Genomic DNA, 21,175 nt, shown 5'->3' with positions numbered 1-21,175 from the left:
AGAATTACTACCTTACCATAAATAGATAAGAATATTTATTTGTGCTCTCTTCACGAGCAAAGTATCACACAAAAAAAACAAAATTGTGAACAAACCCAACAGAAACAATTCATCAAAAATTCCGCGGAAAAATTAGAATTTTCGTTTTGTTTCATCAAATTTTAAATCAATGATTTCGTATCGTTTCAAAGTTACGGAAATAATTAATATTTCATTTCGTTGCGAACCAAAATAGGGATTTCAAACTTCGTTTCGTTTCGCTAGGAAAAACTGTATTATCGCATACCCTTACCATGGACCAACTGAATGCAGTCCTGCTGATAGAATATGTCAAGGAATGCTCGCGACTTAAATTATGCTTTGCTCAGCTTATTATTTATGTTTACTCGATTTTGAACAGGGATTACGTCGTACGAACAGGAGTTCATTTCGCAGAATCAAATTTGAGATCGTCACGAAAAGTGGTCAGGAAGTATAGGCCAATAATTCAGCCGCCTTCCAACCGATTTCCATGATTTGGGTATCAATCAACGATCGACGAATTCGTTAAAATTTTGCCCAACTATTGAAAACAATGTACTAAAGGCGCTAAACCATTAAAATTTGATTTTCTCCAATCTTTGTTAAAAATCGATTAACCAACCAATCACGTACGTGCAAGTAACATTTTTGGTTTTATAACGGTCATGAGAACCATTTTTTACTCTACAAGGCTTCTATCATTATAAAACCTTAATGTTACTGTGGGTTACTGCTCCTGGACTCAATGAGGAGGAATTTGATTTGTTTCTTTTTTTTTTGCGATTTTTGGCAGTGATCACCAATGTTAGCAAAATGAAGCGACGAAAGTGGTGCTGTATTTCGTTGTTTTGCGATTATATGAGTACATGTTCAGTGGAATGGAAAACGGAACAGTTCCTCTACATAAGAATCGTGCAACTTACGGACCGGTCTCAAATCCCCAGTTCAATCAAGTGTTAAACGAAGAGCGGACACGAGGGCCGCACATCAGTCTGTCACACGACAGAGAATCATCGATTTTCCGTTGCCGAAAGCAGCACTCAGCAGAAGGTCATCGACCAGCAAGTGAAATTTCTATGCAATGTTCAGACCATCATTGGAAAAAAGAAAATCTAATCTGTTCAGGGTCTTGGTGTTATGAAAAGTTTTCTAGATTCTAATTTTGGTTTTGTTTTATTTTTTGTGATTGGAAAGACGCGTTATTAAAAACAATCTGGCTCTTTCTAGAACCATCAATTTACACAAGAGAAGATAGAGCCGAGACTTGTTTTCTCCAAAATGCATATCATAATCGCTTGGCTACGGCAGAAATTTGCCTCCGTAGCAGAATCACAAACGCTCGTGGTAGTGGAAGCGAGACACTGCAGAAATGTATTCGCATGGATGGCGTCTATCGCGTTTCAGCGGCAAATCATCAAGTGGCTTTCTCTTGAGATTCTGATTATGGTTATGTATAAATTCGGAAATTTGTAATCGAATAAATGCTTTGTAATTAAATTCACATGTCAGCCTTGGTTGAGCTATTGCCAGAAGACTTCGAATACAGGTCAGACTCGATTATCCAGAGTATCGATTTTTTTTTTCACTCCGGAAAATCGAATCCTCGGGATAATCGGGGCCCTCCTTAGCAGTGCGGTAAGACGCGCGGCTACAAAGCAAGACCATGCTAAGAATGGCTGGGTTCGATTCCCGATGCCGGTCTAGGCAATTTTTGGATTGGAAATTGTTTCGACTTCCCTGGGCATAAATGTATCATCGAGCTAGCCTCATGATTTACAAATGCATAAATGGTAACCTGGCTTAGAAACCTAGCAGTTAATAACTGCGGAAATGCTTATTGAACACTAAGCTGCGAGGCAGCTCTGTCCCAGTATGGGGATGTAATGCCAATAAGAAGAAGAAGAAGGATTATCGAATCACTAGAAAAAAAACCAAATCTGCAATTAAAAAACGAAAAATTTATGTTTTGTTTTATTTGCAGTGGTGTAATCAGAAATTATTTAAGAAAAACCCTAATTAATCCACCTAGCGGTGTCGGTGACTTTCTGGTGTATAATGGAAAAATTGTATTTTTGCCATAACTTTTGAGTGCATATCCCAAGTAACAATTCCAAGGCTGCATGGATTTATTCAAGTTTTTTAACGGTTTTATCGCTGCTTTGTTCAATGCTGCGAGATCAGCTTCATTCGAAGACTTATAGCTATCTTCAAAACCGTAATAAAACGCTCAATAAATTCACAAACGTCAAATATCTCATGAGCTTATTAGTGGTCTAATGATTATCCTGAGGACTTCAATAAAACCAATTTTAAAAACACTCATAAAGACGGATATATTGGTCATGGACTTGTCTTACGCATAACCTAAATAAAACTTAGTAGTTTTCAAAAGGTTTATAATGGTATTATTCAAGAGCATAATGTTAATGTTGAATTTCATGAACTATGGTCATTCGAATGGCTAAAAACAAATGTTTTTGTTACATGTTCTTCAAATATCTTAAACAAAGAAAACATCAAGCACAATATTCCCCACTGATCGTTCGCTTATTCAAAATATTGTTGGTTATTAACAATAAAATCCATTGGTCAAATTCCACTCCTGATAATGGAACAGATAATAATATTAAAATAAACTAAAGGAGCGTGTTATCTTACTACCGGTAAATGAAAATGATATAAATACGAATACGCAACAAATGGTGAGATGAACACGATTTGAGATGTTCTTCTGCTGATGCTGGAAGCATAAGTTCTATTCAATTTATCATGGACCGGGTAGCTTTCAATGCGAACACTTTTAAATTTGAACCTCGTTGGATAGGATCGAACATCGTTCAAATTAGAAATGGTTCAAACATCATTCAGCAAATGGGATAGCGAAACTAAAAATTAAACATCGATAAACGAAACGCATAATCAAAACAAAATAGCAGAGAGTAAATTACCCTTGTTAATTTACATGAAGTACCGTTTAAATTAACGGGGGTTCACAATTCGGATTTGGTTCTATTCCCTATCTTCTCACGGCACGGTAAATGTTAAATTTGACAGGCCTTTGTATTTTACTGGAATTAGGAAAACTTTTCAATAATATTAGGTATCCATAGTTGTGGAAATACTAACTGAACATTTGGTTGATAAACTGGCCAAGCTTCCGTGTAATGTAGAACCATCGCACGAAGAAGAACTAATCGTAAGGAAACGAGTGCCGCGACTTTCAGCAAAAACATTTTATTTTTGAAAGTTATGCAAATTTTATTTTGACCGTTAAACTGCCCACAGTGTAGTAGCCATGCTGTTAGCATAGAATTGATTTTATATTAGCGAAAATATTTTTTTCGAAATCCATTGCTATTATTAATAACGGCTGTCTTTCTCGATGATTTTCAAATATTAAAGCATAAGAAATGTTTTGTTGCCAATCGGAATGCCACTAGGAAAAAAAGACATCATATCGATTTAATCTTTACACTAATTAATAAGCCGTAAGCTACAATATTACGACGGCGTGCTTCATTAAACTGATTTTCTACCTGGTTTCACCAAAAATTCGAACGCGCATAAAAAATGTAAGCACGCGAACGAATTCTGGGGCATCAAATTTTCGATAATTGAATAATATTTTTCATCCATGATCAATGTACATGAATGTTGTTTTTTTATTTATCCATTTCTACTGTTTTCCTTTTTCTCAAAAAAAAAATAACAAAAAGTTCCACGGAAAAGAAATTCCCTTTTTTGACAGCGGTTTTATGGCAGTTTTATGAACATTCTTGAGCTTGCTTTGAAGACGTTCTCAAGAGTGGTCCACTTGGTCATAACATAATCTTATAGCGGTCATCAAGAGGTTGATATGTAGATATTAGTTTTATTGTTAGTCTTGAAAATTTGTTCTCCAAATCCGCTAATAGATTATGATAAAACTCAAAATGTTACTTGGGTAGTCCGATCCAGCCATTTTTTAATATGAAATGATAAGATAAGATTCCCATTGAATCCAACTTGTTGGTTGAGAATAGGTGCAAAAAAATGCTAAACTAGTTACGCGCTTTTGGTACAAAAAATAATATTTTGGTCATTATTTCTAAACTCAAAGTTTTATCTAGTCAATTTTCAAACAGAAAGCAATGAATCTTTTGATTCAATTATTCGATCCATCCAATTTTCAATAGGAAACAATGTAAAGGCGACAACTAGTTACCACGATTCTATCGTTGAGTCGTTGCAGGCAATATTCCATTTACGCTTCCACTCCAACGGCGACAGAATCGCATTCGCCAAGCGATAGAATCGCATCGCGATTGGCGGAACCTTATATGGATTTTCCATTAAATTCAACCAGTTGCAAGCAAATTTGATAAGGATAAGTGCCAAAAAATGGGTTAGATTTTGTGCACTCACACAAACAGACAGCACCCCAATTTTCCGACCATGGATGATCGATATACTCCGAGCCAGTGACGGGAAATGTCATTTCGATGTCATGAGACTATTTTGGTAATAACTTTTTTCACAAATCATTTACAATTATGTTTTCCATGTAAACATGTAGCCCTCAAAGGACCCGAAAACTTTTTCTAACAGGTAATTTCTCTAAACATGATATTGGCGATGTGAGAGCCGAATTAGTGTCAAATGACATTAATGTCATGACATTCCGTGACATTTTTTTAATCTCGCTCTCATGGCTCACACTTTGTATTTAGAACAATGATCTGTTCGACAAAGTTCTAAGACCCTTTAAGAACTTCATGTCAATCAAAAAATCCGAACCGTAAATTTATTTTGAAAAAAGTTATTAGAAAATTGGTAATAGCAATGCCATGACATTTTTTTGACATTTCCCATCACTGCTCCGAGCCATCTAAAATATGTTTGTTTTTGGAGCGAACATAAAGCCTTTCGGTACACTTCGTGCTCTTGCTTGAGAATCAAAATATAGGTAATGATCCGCACATTAAATAACCATTTACAGGACCTTGCAATCTCTTCTCGATTCGAGTGTTCGTGTTCCCCTTTGTTGCTGGAGATTTTCAAATGAGAGTTCACAAGAACTTCTGTGTAATTTTAAAAATATTTACGGTTAAAACTCAAAAGAAACTTTCGCTGATATTCAGAAGAAATTCCTTGAAAATGCACATAAATTGCCAGCGATTTTTTTTGTCTTTATTTGAGAGGTTTTCAGCCTTAGGCTGGCTAAAATATATAAACACAACATAAAAACAACCTAGCGTCCCTTATTATTAAAATAATCGTATTGTATATTATATTATTGAAATTAAAAAATTAAAACAAAAAAATACGAAAAAAAAATACTCCGGATAATCGTGTCTGACCTGTAGTATATCTATGATTAACAAACATATGTTCGGAATAATAAAATTAAAATTGAACCATCGCTTTTTATTCAAATATTGAATTAAAATTGTTATGCTCTTTGGCTTTTATAGTTTCTAATCAACTTTAATGAGATATAAAAATAAATTTTAGATAGTACAAAATCTATCAAATGTTACGTAATTTTGTTCGATTTCCGTTTCCATTGATTTTGAATAAATTTTCATTAATCTCATCATGTGAAAATCATTAGCAGTAAAATAAAACGCCTCAGATGAAAGATCCATTCAAACGGTTTGACTTCCTTATATTTTCTCTATCGGATAGGATGCACCAAAGAATAACGATAGCGATGCTCAGTCACCAAACGGAATTAAAAGTATCTGCTCCATTTAATTAATCCTCCGTAAATGTACACCCAGCCCCACTTCTTCCCAAGTTCAACAAACGACGACAGCTCTCCTATTTGGACAGCAAATGGGCAGCTGAATGTGTCGGGAAAAGGAATTCCAAACGACTGCATTCAACCGAACTGCGCTGAGCTGCTGGCTGAAAGAATTTCGTTACCATTGTGGGAAATGGAGCGAGCGTCGAATCGCACCAACAACAGTGAACGGGCGGTCCCGTTTACCTTGAAGTTGCTTACGGCATTCAATTCAAAACTTGCGAACTGCAAGATAACAACGCACTGTACATCACCGTTATTGGAGCAAGGAATTTCAAGTTTGCATCTGCTCTGTTGGTCCAATTCAGTAGAACTCTCCCCCAATTCCATTTCGCTTGAACCTAGTTGCGCCGGAAGGTTGCGCTAGGATTTCATTCCTGTTTCCCGAAATTTGTTTTTCTGTTACTTTCTAATGATCCGGCGAGGGAGCAACCAGCAAATAATGTTGATCATTAATTTCCGTCGGTTATTCATTCGCGCTTCCACAGCGACACCAAACCTCATGAATAACCAAGCGCCCCCTCCGTTAGACATATTTCCCACGTAGACGCGTCGTCTGTCAAATTGGCGAGATCTCGCAACCGGCCGGAAAATTGCGATGAATGATCGTTTGATAAGAATAAAGAATGGCTTCCGCGTTTCTCGTCGGTGGCTAAACAAGGCCCAACCTAAGTAGTGAGCGGCACCGAGGTCGCGGTGATTGCCCCGGTTGCCACCCCCGCCAAACGCTACTACAATGAAATTTAATGGCGGTTAATCGTTCCGTTAGCATTTCTTTCGTTGGCATCAATTTTACTTGGACGTGAACAAAATCAAGCAGAGTGGCATACGCCCGTAATGAGGGTGGGGAAACAAAGCACTTTGGCAGCGAAATTCGAGGGAAATTCACAACACCGGCGCGGGATGCGAAACGGGAAGCACTTATTTACGACAGAATCAATAAGCGTTTATTTGTCGAGCAGTCGTCGTTGTCGTCGTCGTCGGGACGATGACTACTGACGAGCGTTTTTTTTTTGTTTGGGGGATGGCGATTTCATCAGAGGTTCCCAAATATAATCTGAGAGCATGGTTGAATTGAATCAATCGAATACACAGTGAGTTGAATGTTACGTTTATCAAAGGAAAGTTGACCTTTAAAAAGATAATTTAGCTCATGCCCTTTGTTGAGTTTTCAAATTTATTTTGATTTCTAGCTTTCTTACGTACATTCTTCCTTCACATTTTTGCATAATCGATCATGCCTCAAGCATGATCTGAACTATCGTTGAAGTTGCCATTATTTGATGTCCGTCAATTACTTAAGGATCAGGCGTGGCAGTAGCACATTGTTGGCTGTGCCACTAGGCACGAAATATCATGTTCATGTTTCTTCTATTAGCAATCCAATTTTGATTTTGGGCAATGAAATTGTTTTATTCCACAACCAATCAGTCAAGTAGACAACGGTCTATGTATTGATATCATATTCTGTTTATTTATAATTTGGATGGAAAAATTCACTCATATTAACGAGCCTCACGCTCATCTAGCTCAACTGTAAGTACCGTCGAAAAATTCTTGTTAAGTGTAATGTACACTGAGCGAAATAAAACAGCACCACCATGCTTTTTGCTAACATTTTCTTAAATTAGGAACAAATGATGGTAATTTGAGTTCAGAATGTAAGTACATTCTGTTTCACAACTTTTCAGTGCATTATATTTGTATTAATGAGGACCATTTCCATTTAAACTGAAAATTCATGAAAAAAGGTCCGAAATAAAAATAGCAACACTTTGGAAAAATGTATAATATAATAATTTTAATCGATATTTATTTCGAATTTGAATAAATTTCCAACAACAAACATGGAAAATTGATAGCCTTGCGAGTAAAGGCGTAAGATTGCCAATCCGAAGATGGGGTGTTCGTTTCTCGGTTCGGTCTAGGATGTTGAAGGAAGTTGAAAAGCAGACCAAATTCCAGTTGGAATGTAGAGTCATTGAATAAGAAGAAGAACAAGTAAAGTGAAGTTGTATGCAAAAAAATGAAACTGAGCTTTGTTTTCATTAATTTTGCAGAAATGAGTCGAGTGCAGTATATTTCTTCGAAATAGAAGGTAAAAATAAAATCCTACAAAGATGCATGTCTCCTTTTCAGTAAAATCGATCCTGAAGGTATCCGATCACATACCGTAGTCGAATGATTTTGAGAAATTGCCAATATTATAGCCATCCCAATGATAAACGAGAAAGAATAAGCATGCTATCGGCATAATATGATTGAAGATATTTTAAGGAAACAGTGAGCTAAAAGTTTAAATCATACCAAAGTCATGCAGAATCGCAATATTAAATGGCAACAATGTAAGCCTAATTCTGCCAAGTAACGAGGACTTGAAGTAGCGCTGAAGGCTCTGCAAGCCTTATTTTATATGACGTCAAAACATAATAGTCTCAATTTTGATGAGATGTAGGCCAACTGTTCTATTTTCCGTCTCACTGGAAATGGATTCATCTCATCGCGAAACAAACAAATACGGCACCAATTTCGTCGCTCATTTTTGCCAACATGTGTGCTCACTGCTGAAAAAATCACAAAAATAAGAAGCAAATCAACATTCCATAAACTTTTCTGTTAGAGACTATTAGCCCCGTCTTTGAATACATTGTTTACAAACTAGTAAATAGTAGGATTAATGCAGCACAAGAAAAATGTTTGACAATATTCGGCCCAGAAGGGTACCGGTTTAAAATTTAGATACAAAGTTTACTTCAATTTTATGATTTTAACCTACTACTGTGCTTGGTGCATTGTCCATTAGGTGTTCTGTAATCGTAGCGGGATCCGTTCTCCGTTGAAGGGGAGTGATTGGTTGGTGGTAAATTTTGGAAGTCGCCTCGTGTTCCAGGGTCTGTAGAGCTTTCAAGATCTGTTTCCTGGTCATTATATGGTTAAAAGAAGATGACTATCTGCACTTAAGGGAATTTATTGTTTGCCGTTGAACCACCGGCTTGAACCAAAAAGGCAACAGGCCGGATTCGACGCATATGCATCGTCTGTTGGTGTGGATGGTAGATGATCGGAGACATTAGATACTGGCGCTAGAAACTGAATGAGCTCAGGGAAATTCGTGGATACCAGTTCGATGCCGTACAGGAGACGGCACATGATGACTGCGTCTGGTACTCAGAGCCACGTAGTACGATCACTTCTTGTCACTTCCGGGAAATCGGCTTTGGGGCTTCGTGGCCTTGAGGTTGGCGACGTCAATCGTCTGAACGCATGTGATAGAAAGCGTGGTTCAAATGTTTTACTGGTCCACTGGGTGTTATGTATCCTGTACGTTGTCTCATGCTCTCATGTTAAACATTCAGTTTGTACGACCTCTGCTCGAAAACGGTGTTCCTATCTTTTTTGCATGCCTGAAATGTTCCTTCATTTGAGTTGATAGAGCAAGGTATACTCTCCCAAGAGTTCTTCCGGAAGCAAGTTCTGCGTGGCAATCAAATAATGACACTGCTGAAGGGAGACGCTTTAGCCTGACGTGCCGGGCAGAATGTGGACATTGATAGTAAATCTTCTTTTATGGAGCTTGTCTTAGAGGTCAGCAGAGACTAACTCCGGTCTTCAAAGATGGGCTTTTAAAATAAGGATGATATCCATACGATGGGCGTTATTCCACTTGGGTTGTGGCGTCCGCACTGAAGAGGTACCGGGTACTTGGTTACCCATCTGCGGTTGGTGTACTTCTTGTTTCACTATGAGATCGGAGATTTAAGGGTATGTGACTGGGTGGTGAGGACAAGTGTGCAGTTTCGCCTTAGTGCTGCTAGGCATCATGCCACTGATATCACCAGAGTCCTATGAAACACGGTTTCGTTTTGGGGTTTGCGGAATCCAAACGATGACCAACTCCTCCTGTTTGCCGGGCTTTGGTTCTCCTCCCGCAGCTTCATTAGGATCTTCTTTAGCTTTTCGATAGCGCGATCCTTACTTGCGCAGGTAACTCTTGCGTGTGTTTCAGCTTGGCCGGAACCGGAGCGCGTCTCAAAGTCCATTCGAGCTTGGGCGTAGGAGACACTCTGATCCACTCGGATTCACTAGATTTGTATCTTATTTAAGTCAAGCTGGGGCGCTTCCTACTCGATGTTGGATGGTCGTGATTATTGCAATATTTGCGATCGGAGCAGATAATTGTGCTGTTCGCGGGATGGTCGTGGAAGCAGTTACCACACCGCCGTCGCTCCGAATATGGGTACCTCTTACCGGTATTCCCAAAATATCAGCACCGGAAACATCTCATGAGGTTGAGGTAGGGCACCTGGACCTTCCGAAATTGGCGTACTCCTGGATAACCGTATGTATCGCGGGAGTCTACGTCCGGTGCACTCATCGTCAATCCGGCTGTTTATGATGTTATTGGGGCCTCATGGGACCCCAAGGTGATAGGATTGGCCCGCGGACAGTTCTATGTTTCACCCTTCGCGCTGTCAACCGGCACTGACAGGTTTCGATTTTTCGCAAAAAGAGCGCGACGAAAAAGCGAGAAACTGTTCTATTCGTACCGCGACGGCGGAAAATTTTTGCTATCACTCAAACTATTATTAAGAGTTCACTTCAACGTGGTAAGAAGTATCATGCGTATCCTTCGCTCCAATGTGCTGGTTCACTGCGCGAGACCGCACTACACAAAAAAAAATAGATCTAACAATTATTATCTAAATCCTTGGTATTTACAATTCAACAATGTTTTAATACAGGAAATGTATTTACAGATATTGTATTAAAATAATACAATATTGTAAAATTTCAATACAATAGATGCATCAAAATCATCCAAAATAGTATATGCCAAAATTTTATACACTTTCTGTAGGGTTCTTATGCAGAATTGTATTAAAATCTTACATCTGATAGACGCTCTCACTATCTCACCCCGCCCCACAGTGAATAAAATCCCGAAAAACGGGATCGTCAGCTTTTTCGGTATGAAATCATGTTTAAAATGGCACAGTATGTTCAACAAGTATGTTGCATATACCAAGGGGTATCACTTGAGCATTTTTGCCTTTCTCGTATACTAAGTATACGGTAAAGGCTATATGATCGCTCCAAAAACAAACTTTTTATAGAAGGCCCGGAGACCCATAGTGTTATATACCAATCGACTCAGTTCGACGAATCGAGGTGATGTCTGTGTGTGTGTGTGTGTGTGTGTGTGTGTGTGTGTGTGTGTGTGTGTGTGTGTGTGTGTGTGTGTGTGTGTGTGTGTGTGTGTGTGTGTGTGTGTGTGTGTGTGTGTGTGTGTGTGTGTGTGTGTGTGTGTGTGTGTGTGTGTGTGTGTGTGTATGTGTGTGTGTGTGTGCGCAAAACTACTCAACAAAATGTCACTCATTTTTCGGGCACTTATCCTCAACCGATTTGCTCGCAACAAGTTGCATTCGACGCAGAATCCTGTCCCATTGTTTCCTATTTGAAATTGGCCAGATCGAACTATGGGATCGAGAGTTATGGCCAAAATACAAATTCATTTGAAAAAATCGCGTAAAAAATGTCACTCATTTTTCGAACACTTATCCTCAACCGATTTGCTTGCAACAAATTGCATTCGACGCAGAATCCTGTCCCATTGATTCCTATTTGAAATTGGCCAGATCGGACTATGCGATCGAAAGTTATGGCCAAAATACAAAATCATACGAAAAAATCGCGTAAAAAATGTCACTCATTTTTCGGGCACTTATCCTCAACCGATTTGCTCGCAACAAGTTGCATTCGACGCAGAATCCTGTCCCATTGTTTCTCATTTGAAATTGGCCAGATCGGACTATGAGGTCGAAAGTTATGGCCAAAATACAAAATCCTACGAAAAAATCGCGTAAAAAATGTCACTCATTTTTCGGGCACTTATCCTCAACCGATTTGCTCGCAACAAGTTGCATTCGACGCAGAATCCTGTCCCATTGTTTCCTATTTGAAATTGACCACATCGGACTATGGGATCGAAAGTTATGGTCAAAATACAAATTCATACAAAAAAATCGCGTAAAAAACGTCACTCATTTTCGGACACTTATCCTCAACCGATTTGCTCGCAACAAGTTGCATTTGACGCAGAATCCTGTCCCATTATTTCCTGTTTGAAATTGGCCAGATCGGACTATGGGATCGGAAGTTATGGCCGAAACACCATTTTAGCCTTTTTATACGAAAAGGCTGTATGTTCGCTCCAAAAACCAAACTTTTACAGAAGGCCTGCAGACCCATAGTGCTATATACCAATCGATTCAGCTCGACGAACTGAGATGATGTCTCTGTCTCTCCCACTTCATACGGGAGTTTGGCGGAAAGACGGTCATGAGATTTATATCATAACAAATATTGCCCTCCGCTCGCGTGATGGGAATGACATTTTCGTTTTTTTTTGTGCAGTCGGAGCTTCAGTTCAACTAACATCCAAAAGTGATATCCTTAAAATATATGACTGGGTGAAATAAAACAGGGTTATGTACGTCAAAAGATTGGAAAAGGAAACAAAATGTCGAAATTCTTATTAGCATATTGTAGATCAAGCTGAAAACCGAACCGAGGTCCCGCGAAATCGCATTTCCGGATGTTGCAACTGCATCGCGAGTAGTGCGCAACTGTGCCATAGTCGGGCACCACTCGCGATGCAGTTGCGACATCCGGAAATGGGACAAAATATGATTTTCGGTTTTCAACTGGATCTACAATATCTTTGCCATAAATAATCTGATTTTCATAGAACGGACAAAGAAATTTGTCTTTTTTACTCCTAGCCACTAGCTCATCTTTTTTCAAGCACACACATTTTACGAAGGTCGAGAAAGGCACCATCACCGCTAGGTGGATTAATCTGGGTTTTTTAAAAATAATTCACCTAAAAGTGAGTTAGAAATTTTATTTTTTTCAAATTTTGTTGAAACAAAATGGGAAACAGAACGACATTGGCAAAGTTGTTAGAAATAATATACAGAAAAACTTTGTCAAAGACACTACGGGTATATCTATTGAAACGAACAAAATATGACTCAATTTCAGAAAATAGATCATTTAACCCTATAAAAACTGGTATTCAATGAATAACTTTGCATGATTTAGTTTTTGAGGTCAACAATGTTTTAGAAACTTATTCAGCACATAAAATACAGCATTCAACTACTAAATCGTAACAATACTTTTGATTGTTAGCAGACAATTCGAGATTTGCGAACAAAATTACACATTTTCACACCAAAATATCTCACAAGATTGCAAAAAGTGACACATAAATCAATGCACATTCAAAAGATTAGCTTCAAAGCTTTCTATTACAAGTGGTTTTATTTGCATCTTGTCGTATCCTATTCTAGATATTTGTTATTTAAAAATAACTATTTTTCTAAATGTTCGAGTCAGTATTTAGTATAAGATAAATATTTATGGTTAAAAAATCAACTGGTCTTAATTATTATGTCTGAAGCTCGATTCACGCATATGCACAATATGTGATTTTTTTTAGCTTTATTAATGTGTTTTTTTAATTCTAGGATTAAGTTTAACACAGCCAACATGTGATAGATTTTGTTCGAAAAACTTATTGGAGGGTAATCACTTCCTTCAGTGAGGTTTCATACCACGAAACCAGTACGCTACACCCAAAACAATTCTGTGTGACAATCTTCGTATTAAGCGTTTTGTATCAAATCTCGCTTGGAAACATCCACATAGCATGAAACGTGGATAATGATTGCCTTTGGTCGCGGCTTTATCTCATCTGGTAAATAGTCCAGATGGTTAGTGCGTCAGTCTAGATTAGATTTTTTTTATTAGAGTCAATGTAGACACAAACACATAATCAGTTCCTATTTTCTAGTGACCGAAGACCTAATGCAAGGGCCTGTCGTTTACTTAACTAGATGCGAGATTGCAATAAAATGGTGCAGTCTCTGGTTTGGTGTTGAAATAGAAAATTGAAATTGACATCAAGTGTTGATAAATCGCTGAGAATTGTAACTTTCTGAAATGAAAATACTCGTCGTTTTGAACAGTGCAACATATTTGGAACCCCAAATGTACACATTTGGGACACCCCCAATTTAGTCTCTTCAAAGTCGAATTTCTAATTTACCCTGGTTAATTGAGCCGAAGCAAAGTCTTATCTTTCGATTGGCATGCATCAATGAGAAGATTCCTGCATTTTAAGTTCACAATGTCGACAAAAACTTATTGTGTGCGTTTTGGGATTTTCAGTGATGTATACTTTTGAGCGTAACGCATTGTAACGTTAGCCTTCTAGAACAAACTAATTTCCTCGAAATTTCATTTAATTTTCGCACCGGAAACTAGTAAAACAGTGATTTTAGTTCAGAAATCAATAAAATGTCGCCAGGAAAGTCCAAATTTTTCAAATGGATATAATCGAAAAACAACGCATCCTATGGGTTGTATCTGTTGTATCTGTTCCGGGCGTAACAGCCAAAATTTATTCCTTCTGATTCTTCGTCCACATATATAAATGGAATAAATTTTGGCTGTTACGCCCTTTTCAAATGTTGGTCTAGTTATAATAGACTCTGGGAAAAACTATTTATGTATACTAGGGTGGCCCAAATTAGTATGGGAAAAACTTTTTTCAATTTTTTTGATGGGCCGCCCTCTAATTGGGCTCTATTTGAGGCCCTGATGCTCTGGACAAAATTTCAGCCAAATCGGTCAACGTTTGGGCGGTGCTAAACTCGTTGGAAGTTTATATGCAACAATGTATGCATAAACATCCAAAAACAGAGAATTGCAGTTGGACGGCACAACTTACGGTGCAGAACTATGATACTCATTCAGATCTTTAGGAATTTAATACAGAATGTTATGCAGAAAACCGCGAGAAGATTAGAGTTTTCCCGGCTAAGTTATTACTCTGAATTTCTCTGAAGTGGGGTTTGAGCAAATTCCGTTTCTTTTACCTTTGAAAAGAAATAAATTCACCACTACAACACTCCAGTAAAATGCTAATATCTTTGTCTAATAAACTCTAATCTTCTCGCGGTTTTCAGCATAACATTCTGTATTTAATTCTACAAGAACTGAATGAGTATCATGATTCTTGATCGTAAATTGTGCCGTTCAACTGCAAATCACTGTTTTTGGATGTGCATAGTGATTTTTCCATATAAACTTCCGACGAGTTTAGCACCGCCCAAACATTGACCGATTTGGCTGAAATTTTGTCCAGAGCATCAGGGCCTCAAATAGAACCGAATAAGAGGGCGGCCCATCAAAAAAAATTGAAAAAGTGTTATTTGAGCCACCCTAATGTATACTTTTCTTTTTGCAGCACTTCATAAAATATTGAACAAAAAGGCAAAAAGTCAACATAAACAATGAGAACATATTCATGTTCCCAAAAAGTTCTATTTTGGCTTCATGCATTTTTATTACATTTATAATACAGCAAAAAGCCATTCATTTCCGCTAGATGGATTATTCCATTGCTGACGAGCGTTGATTTCGAACCAAACACCGCATAGGTCAAGTGATCATCACGATAGTCAAGATGACACGGATATGACAATCACAACATCAGGAAACTTTTCCTATCATCCATGCTGGTGATCACAGCCAGAAGAAGTGAAGACATGGTGAGTGACCCAGCGCTAGTTGCTAAAATGTCACTCATGGTAATCGTTACACCAAGCATGTGAGATCCACATTTGAGCATCACAATTGAGTACTTGATACATGACCTGGATTTTGTTATTGTCAGGCTTTGCGTGACTTTAACGGTGACACTTTGCAGCACTGATTGCAACATACCATGCCTTTCGTACCCTTTCGGCTTTAGCTACCTTCTGCATTGACGACTCGACGCAGAGCTGGGCAAGCTCGTGGTTCATCCTTTGCTGCCATGCACCGTCTTCTTGCACAACGCCAAAGATAGTCCCAAGCACCCGTCTCACTTTATTTTGTTTACTTTGTTATCGTTTCAGTAGCGCAAACGATCCGATAGTCGTGGGTGTTCCTTTAGTTGCGGCAGTACAGTGTGCGTTAAATCTACGAATCAAACGCAGCAACCCATTACGTCTAATGATAAAACGATATGTCAATATACGAAGCAAGTGAAAACAGTCTTGAATATCTTCAAAAACTGGTAAATATCTAGAAAATACCTTACTAAATTTTCGCCTGTGCACCAATAGTTGCGGTAGTGTTCCTATAGTTACGAGTCCCGTAAGAAAACAATGGGATTCGCAACTATAGGAACACGAATTAAAAAATACCGCAACTATTGGAACAGTGTACCAATAATTGGAGTTGATATTTTAGGACGGAATACATGGAATACATGTGACGGAAGCATTTTTCCAATAAAACATATGGGGAACGCTTTCGAATAGATTCCCACGGTAAGCGAAATGAAATGTTGTTTAATTCTAGGAAAATGAATAGTGTTGGAACGTGCTTAGTTCCTCCACTATTGCATCATTTGCCCTAACTTAGTAACGTTCGATATAACAGTCTATTCCCAAGAGTTCCTTCAAAAATTCATCCCTGTCACTTGAGATTCAATCAGGAGTTCCGTCTGAGATTCCTGTAAAGCGTCTTACAGGAATTCCCAAAGAATTTTATTAAGGATTTCTTACGGAAGTTCCTACAAGAATTCCTACGCAAGTACCTCCAGGAATTCCTCCAGAAGTACCTCCAAGAATCCCCCTCAAAAATTCGACTAGGATTCATAAGAGTTACTCCAGAAATTTATCCGTGAATTCTTTAAAAAATTCCTCCGAACATCCATCGTAAATTACTGCCAAGTATTTCCCCGTTAATTCTTTCAAATATACTCAAGAAATTCGATTACATATTTCCTCAGTGATTTTCCCAGCAATTCCCTTTAAAATTTTCACTTCTCCTTTCCTAGAACTTCCACCAGAAAATCGTTCAGAAACTCCCATGTAAACTCCTCCTGGCATTCTCTACGGAGTTACTCCAGAAATTGATCTTCGTTAATTACTTCGAGGTCTTTCCAGGAAATTCTTTTTGAATTTCTTTAGAAGCTAACGTGGAAGTCCTCGACCTTCTACTCACTTTCGTAAATACCTCCAAGAACTCTCCCGGAAAATTGTTAAGGTACAATTTTTCTTCGGGAATTATCCCGGTAATTCCTTGAAAAATTCGTCTGGCTATTTCTCCCGATATTCTTCCGGAAACGTCGTCAAAACTCTTTCGGAATTACCTCCAAAAATTTCCATTGAAATTTCTCTGGAAATTATTTAAGGAATTCTCCAGCAAGATCCTGCTGGAATTCTCAATTTTTTTTCTGCGGTGAACTTCCACTAAAATTTTTACAATAATTCATCGAAAAAACTCTTTATGAATTTCCGAGATGTTTTTCCAGGAATTTGTAGCAATATTTTAAAACAATAACCCCGGAAATTCGTGTAGATGCCCTCCCACTTTATCTTCCAGAAAATCTTGCATGAGTTCTCCCAAACATTCCATCAAGAATTTCCCCAAAAATTACTTCTAGAATTCCTCCATAAATCTCTTTATATGTTCCCCCGAACAATTCTTCAAGCACTCCCACAGAAATTGCTCAAGCTTTTCTGCTTGAATTTCCTCCAAGAACTGCCCCGGGAAGTTCCTTTTTCAGGAAGAATTTCCTGAGGAATGTTTTGTGGGAATATCCGAAAGAGTTCCCAAATGATTACCTGGAGAATATCCTGAAGTAATTCCAGAATAAATTCACTATGGGGTTTCTGGTTTGAGTACCAGGAGGATTTTTAAGAAAAAGTATTGACGGATTTTTCGATGGATTTACTGGAGGAATTCCAAGAAATCTAGGAGAAATTCTTAAACAAGAAGTTTTATTTTTAAATGAAGTTCATTAGGAATTTTCGGAAGCAAACATTTTTGAATGTCCAAACACATTTTGGTCAGAGATCAGCTTCACGCTAGTTGCAGTTGTGAGTAGATCGCCATTTAATGATTTAGATTTAAAGACTTTATTTATAGACATAACCTCAATTCGTCGAGCTAAGTTGATCGGTATATGAAAGTCAGCCCTTCGGACCTCCTAACAAAATGCAAATAGAATGCAAAAATGGTAACTTGGCTTAGAAACCTCGCAGTTAATAACTGTGGAAGTGCTTAATGAACACTATGCTGCGAGGCGGCTTTGTCCCAGTGTGGGAATGTAATGTCAATAAGAAGAAGACAGAGCCTTCTATCGAAATGTTGACTTCCGGGTGATTTTATAAACACTCTGCTACTCCTAAATAAACAAAAAGGTAAACAAAAAATTTAGAAAAATTTGCTACCCTCCCATGACGGCTGATGCCTCGTGCCAAGGTCGACAAAACCATTGTCGCCCTTTTCCGAAGGGGTCACAAAGTGTCTCCCACAATGTCGGTAAAGGCCATCTCTTGTCCTTCTGTGATCTTGTGTTATTGAAAACAGTGTCGATCACTATTTCTGCTGCTGCCCAGAATACGACCTTATGGAGCTGTAGGTGATCCCGGTCAGACCGGTTAGACTGCCGGGCACACTACACGAACGGGCATTCTGATTATAGAAGTCTCACCTCCCTAGTGATCGCCCTTACTGTCATGTCACATAAACATTTTTTCTATGATTCGAATAAATGTTTTAACCCTCCAACAAAAAGAATAATCGATAAATTGTTCATCTTCGAGCAAAAACGCCAAGCTCCTTTCGACATTCGGAGTCTGATTCGAAGAACAGCGGAGCAGAACACTTTTTGACGAAATTTCCAGGATCATTCTCCAATACATCATTCGGTGGGACCCGCGGTAGGCCCGCAAAGGAGACACCTCAGACTCCCTCCCACGGTGATAAAATTAATTCTATTTAAAAAACGTCTAAGTAAAGGGAAAAAATAGAGTTTGTTATTACAGTATTTCATTATTATATCTTGGAATTCTCAGCTTCCTCATCAGATGGATAGTTTTCTGACTCGCGTGGTAGGTACATCCGTTCTGTCGAATCACATTTTCAATCGTTTTAATAAGAATACTTCATCAGAAATCTGTGTTGAATTTAAAAAAAAAAAATTGTCAAATTGTAATCACTTTAGATGGATATTTCCAACGGCCCATCCTACATGATGACAATATTTAGATAAATTCGGATATTTAAGCTTCAACGGACAAGAGGCCGGGCCGGTAATGCTAATGAACATAGCACATACCCGTCATCTGGATTTAGTCAAAATTGAAGTCTTATGCAAATGGTGTCCTCATATTGTACGTACACATTCCAAAGTTTGTAGCCTCACACGTGCTGTCAAGATTGAATACCTTTTCCTCTGATGTCTCATTTTGAACCTAAATCAGAGCTGGGGTCAACATGTCATAGCTCCGTGATCCCGGTGTGTTTGGGAATCAATGCCCCGAGCGAAAAAATATGCAAACTCCGACCCGGAAATGAATATTCATGGAAAGGCACAAATTGGGACTATAGAGCCGTCCTGTCACATGTAAATCAACCCAACGCCACCGCCGTCGATGCCCGGCGACTAGGAACGGCAGCTATTGAGGGGGAAAGCCAAATCAAAGCACATTCGCAGCAACAAGGGTACTCACCTATTTTCGCCTCCGTCAGTTTAACACAGCATATTGCAATGAAGCATACCCATGTTAAGGCGACGACCGGGAAGACCTTCAATCGTCTATGGAGGTCCATTTTAAGTTGCCCAGGTAATCCATTATGTTTCATGCATTCGACATTGGGGTAGTCGTCGTCCTCGTAGTCGTTGGCTTCGTCCTTTTCGGTAAGCGAACCACGTCGTCTACCATGGGAATGAGTCCTTTGTCATATTCACAAGTTCGCTAAATTGTTTTTCCTCAGTAAAAAGTTTGCCCACAGGTACGCATTTGTTTCACGCAAGCAAACTCACCGGCACTTCAATATCAGTTCTTCGAAATACGAAAGCTTGCGTCTTGTGATAAATTTCTGGCACCTCCCACCACGCACTTGGAAGCGGTACGTGTTTGGCTAAACTTTATACCCTCGATAGCTAATAGAAACAAGGTGAAAATAATGGTCGGGTCGGCTCAAAATAATTACTTTATTTCCCCTCCAGTTTGCACGCAGCCTGCCAGCCTTTTATTTTTTGGAGGGGATACCCTCAAGGTCCCGATTCCGACACCTCACGATCCGAACTCGAAATCACTTTTCCCCAATTACGTGCACGTGTTTGTTTTACTTTGTCAGGTGGGCTGCCGCAGTCTGTTCTCACGTTTGAAATAATATTCGCACTCACGCCTCCTCATCGACCACGCTGTTCCATTTCGTTCAGAATGAGTATCAATTTTCACCTTGCTGGAGCAAAAATTTCCGAAGAAACGAACTTTGGAAACGCACCACTTTATTCCTCTGTCTCTGGGGTTTGCTTTCCGCTATCCGCCGGCTTTTTGTCTTTAGTTGAGTTGTTCGAAAAGTTCCTAACGCGTAGAAAAGTTTACGAATTTTTCAGACTCACGTAGCAGCTTCGATTCTTATTTCCACTGCCTGTCACTTGCAGAGGGCCAAATCTCGACGGAATTCCGACCTGTATCGAGAGACCCAGAGACTGGGGAACAGTCTAGATCGATAGAATTCGGAGCGATAATAATCAACTCGACTTTGTGGCACGTTTACTTAGAGGGCAACAACTGTGAAGAGGATAAGTTGTTTGTTGCTTGGCTGCTCCAATTTCTTACTGTGAAAGTTGTTTGTTGTTTCCGATGATAAGCAATGCCAACCAAATTGGACTTATCTGAAATGGAAGAATTGAGACGATGGTAAATGTAATTGTAATCAGATGGATGTTTCTTTAAACTTGTTATAGGATAATTTTTGGTGTAGGTTGTTTAAAAAATTATATCGTTGAATAAAGTGTTTGGTAGCAAAAATCAGCTTTCATTGAAAAATACGCAAATTACAAAAAAAAGCTTTCAGACACAATTTGAAATTTATGTGACAAATTTTATTGGCTCAAGCATTTTGAACATTAGTAAATAGATTGTCTTCATTGTTTTTATTAGCACTATTACCCGGGCAGAAGCCATGAACTGAATAACAAAACACGATATGGACTTGATTGATATAAGAGATGACAGAACAATATCAAAAAATTTGCACCGAAATATAATTTAAATATCAATATATGCTATGTATAAGAACAAACTAATGGCACATGATATTGATCACCTTTTACAAATAGCATAACTTGATCTCCTCATGATATTTGAGTGCAAACTATGGATATTGTTGTCTGATCTTTTATCTCTCATATCAATCATGTCCATATCTCATTTTGCTATATAATCAACATTTGATATTATTGAGCTATTTTAGTCTACTCGGGCAGCTTTTCTGACACAAACTTAA

General features: G+C 38.5%; 1 protein-coding gene across 1 annotated transcript in view; it reads right to left on the bottom strand.

Annotated features, from left to right (window-relative positions):
* LOC134217770 (acid sphingomyelinase-like phosphodiesterase 3b) overlaps window positions 1–21,175 on the bottom strand; it is a 352,324-nt gene that overhangs the window by 210,261 nt on the left and 120,888 nt on the right. The window contains exon 2 of the mRNA XM_062696588.1: window positions 19,387–20,561. Coding sequence (XP_062552572.1) covers window positions 19,387–19,519 — 133 coding nt within the window. The 5' untranslated portion in view covers window positions 19,520–20,561. The remainder of the gene's footprint in view (window positions 1–19,386; window positions 20,562–21,175) is intronic.

This window comes from Armigeres subalbatus, chromosome 2 (genome assembly GCF_024139115.2).
Source record: "Armigeres subalbatus isolate Guangzhou_Male chromosome 2, GZ_Asu_2, whole genome shotgun sequence".
In the NCBI taxonomy this organism is placed as follows: Eukaryota; Metazoa; Arthropoda; class Insecta; order Diptera; family Culicidae; genus Armigeres; species Armigeres subalbatus.
The sequence above is the reverse complement of the archived record's forward strand: the minus strand, read 5'-3'. Positions and strand labels throughout refer to the sequence as shown.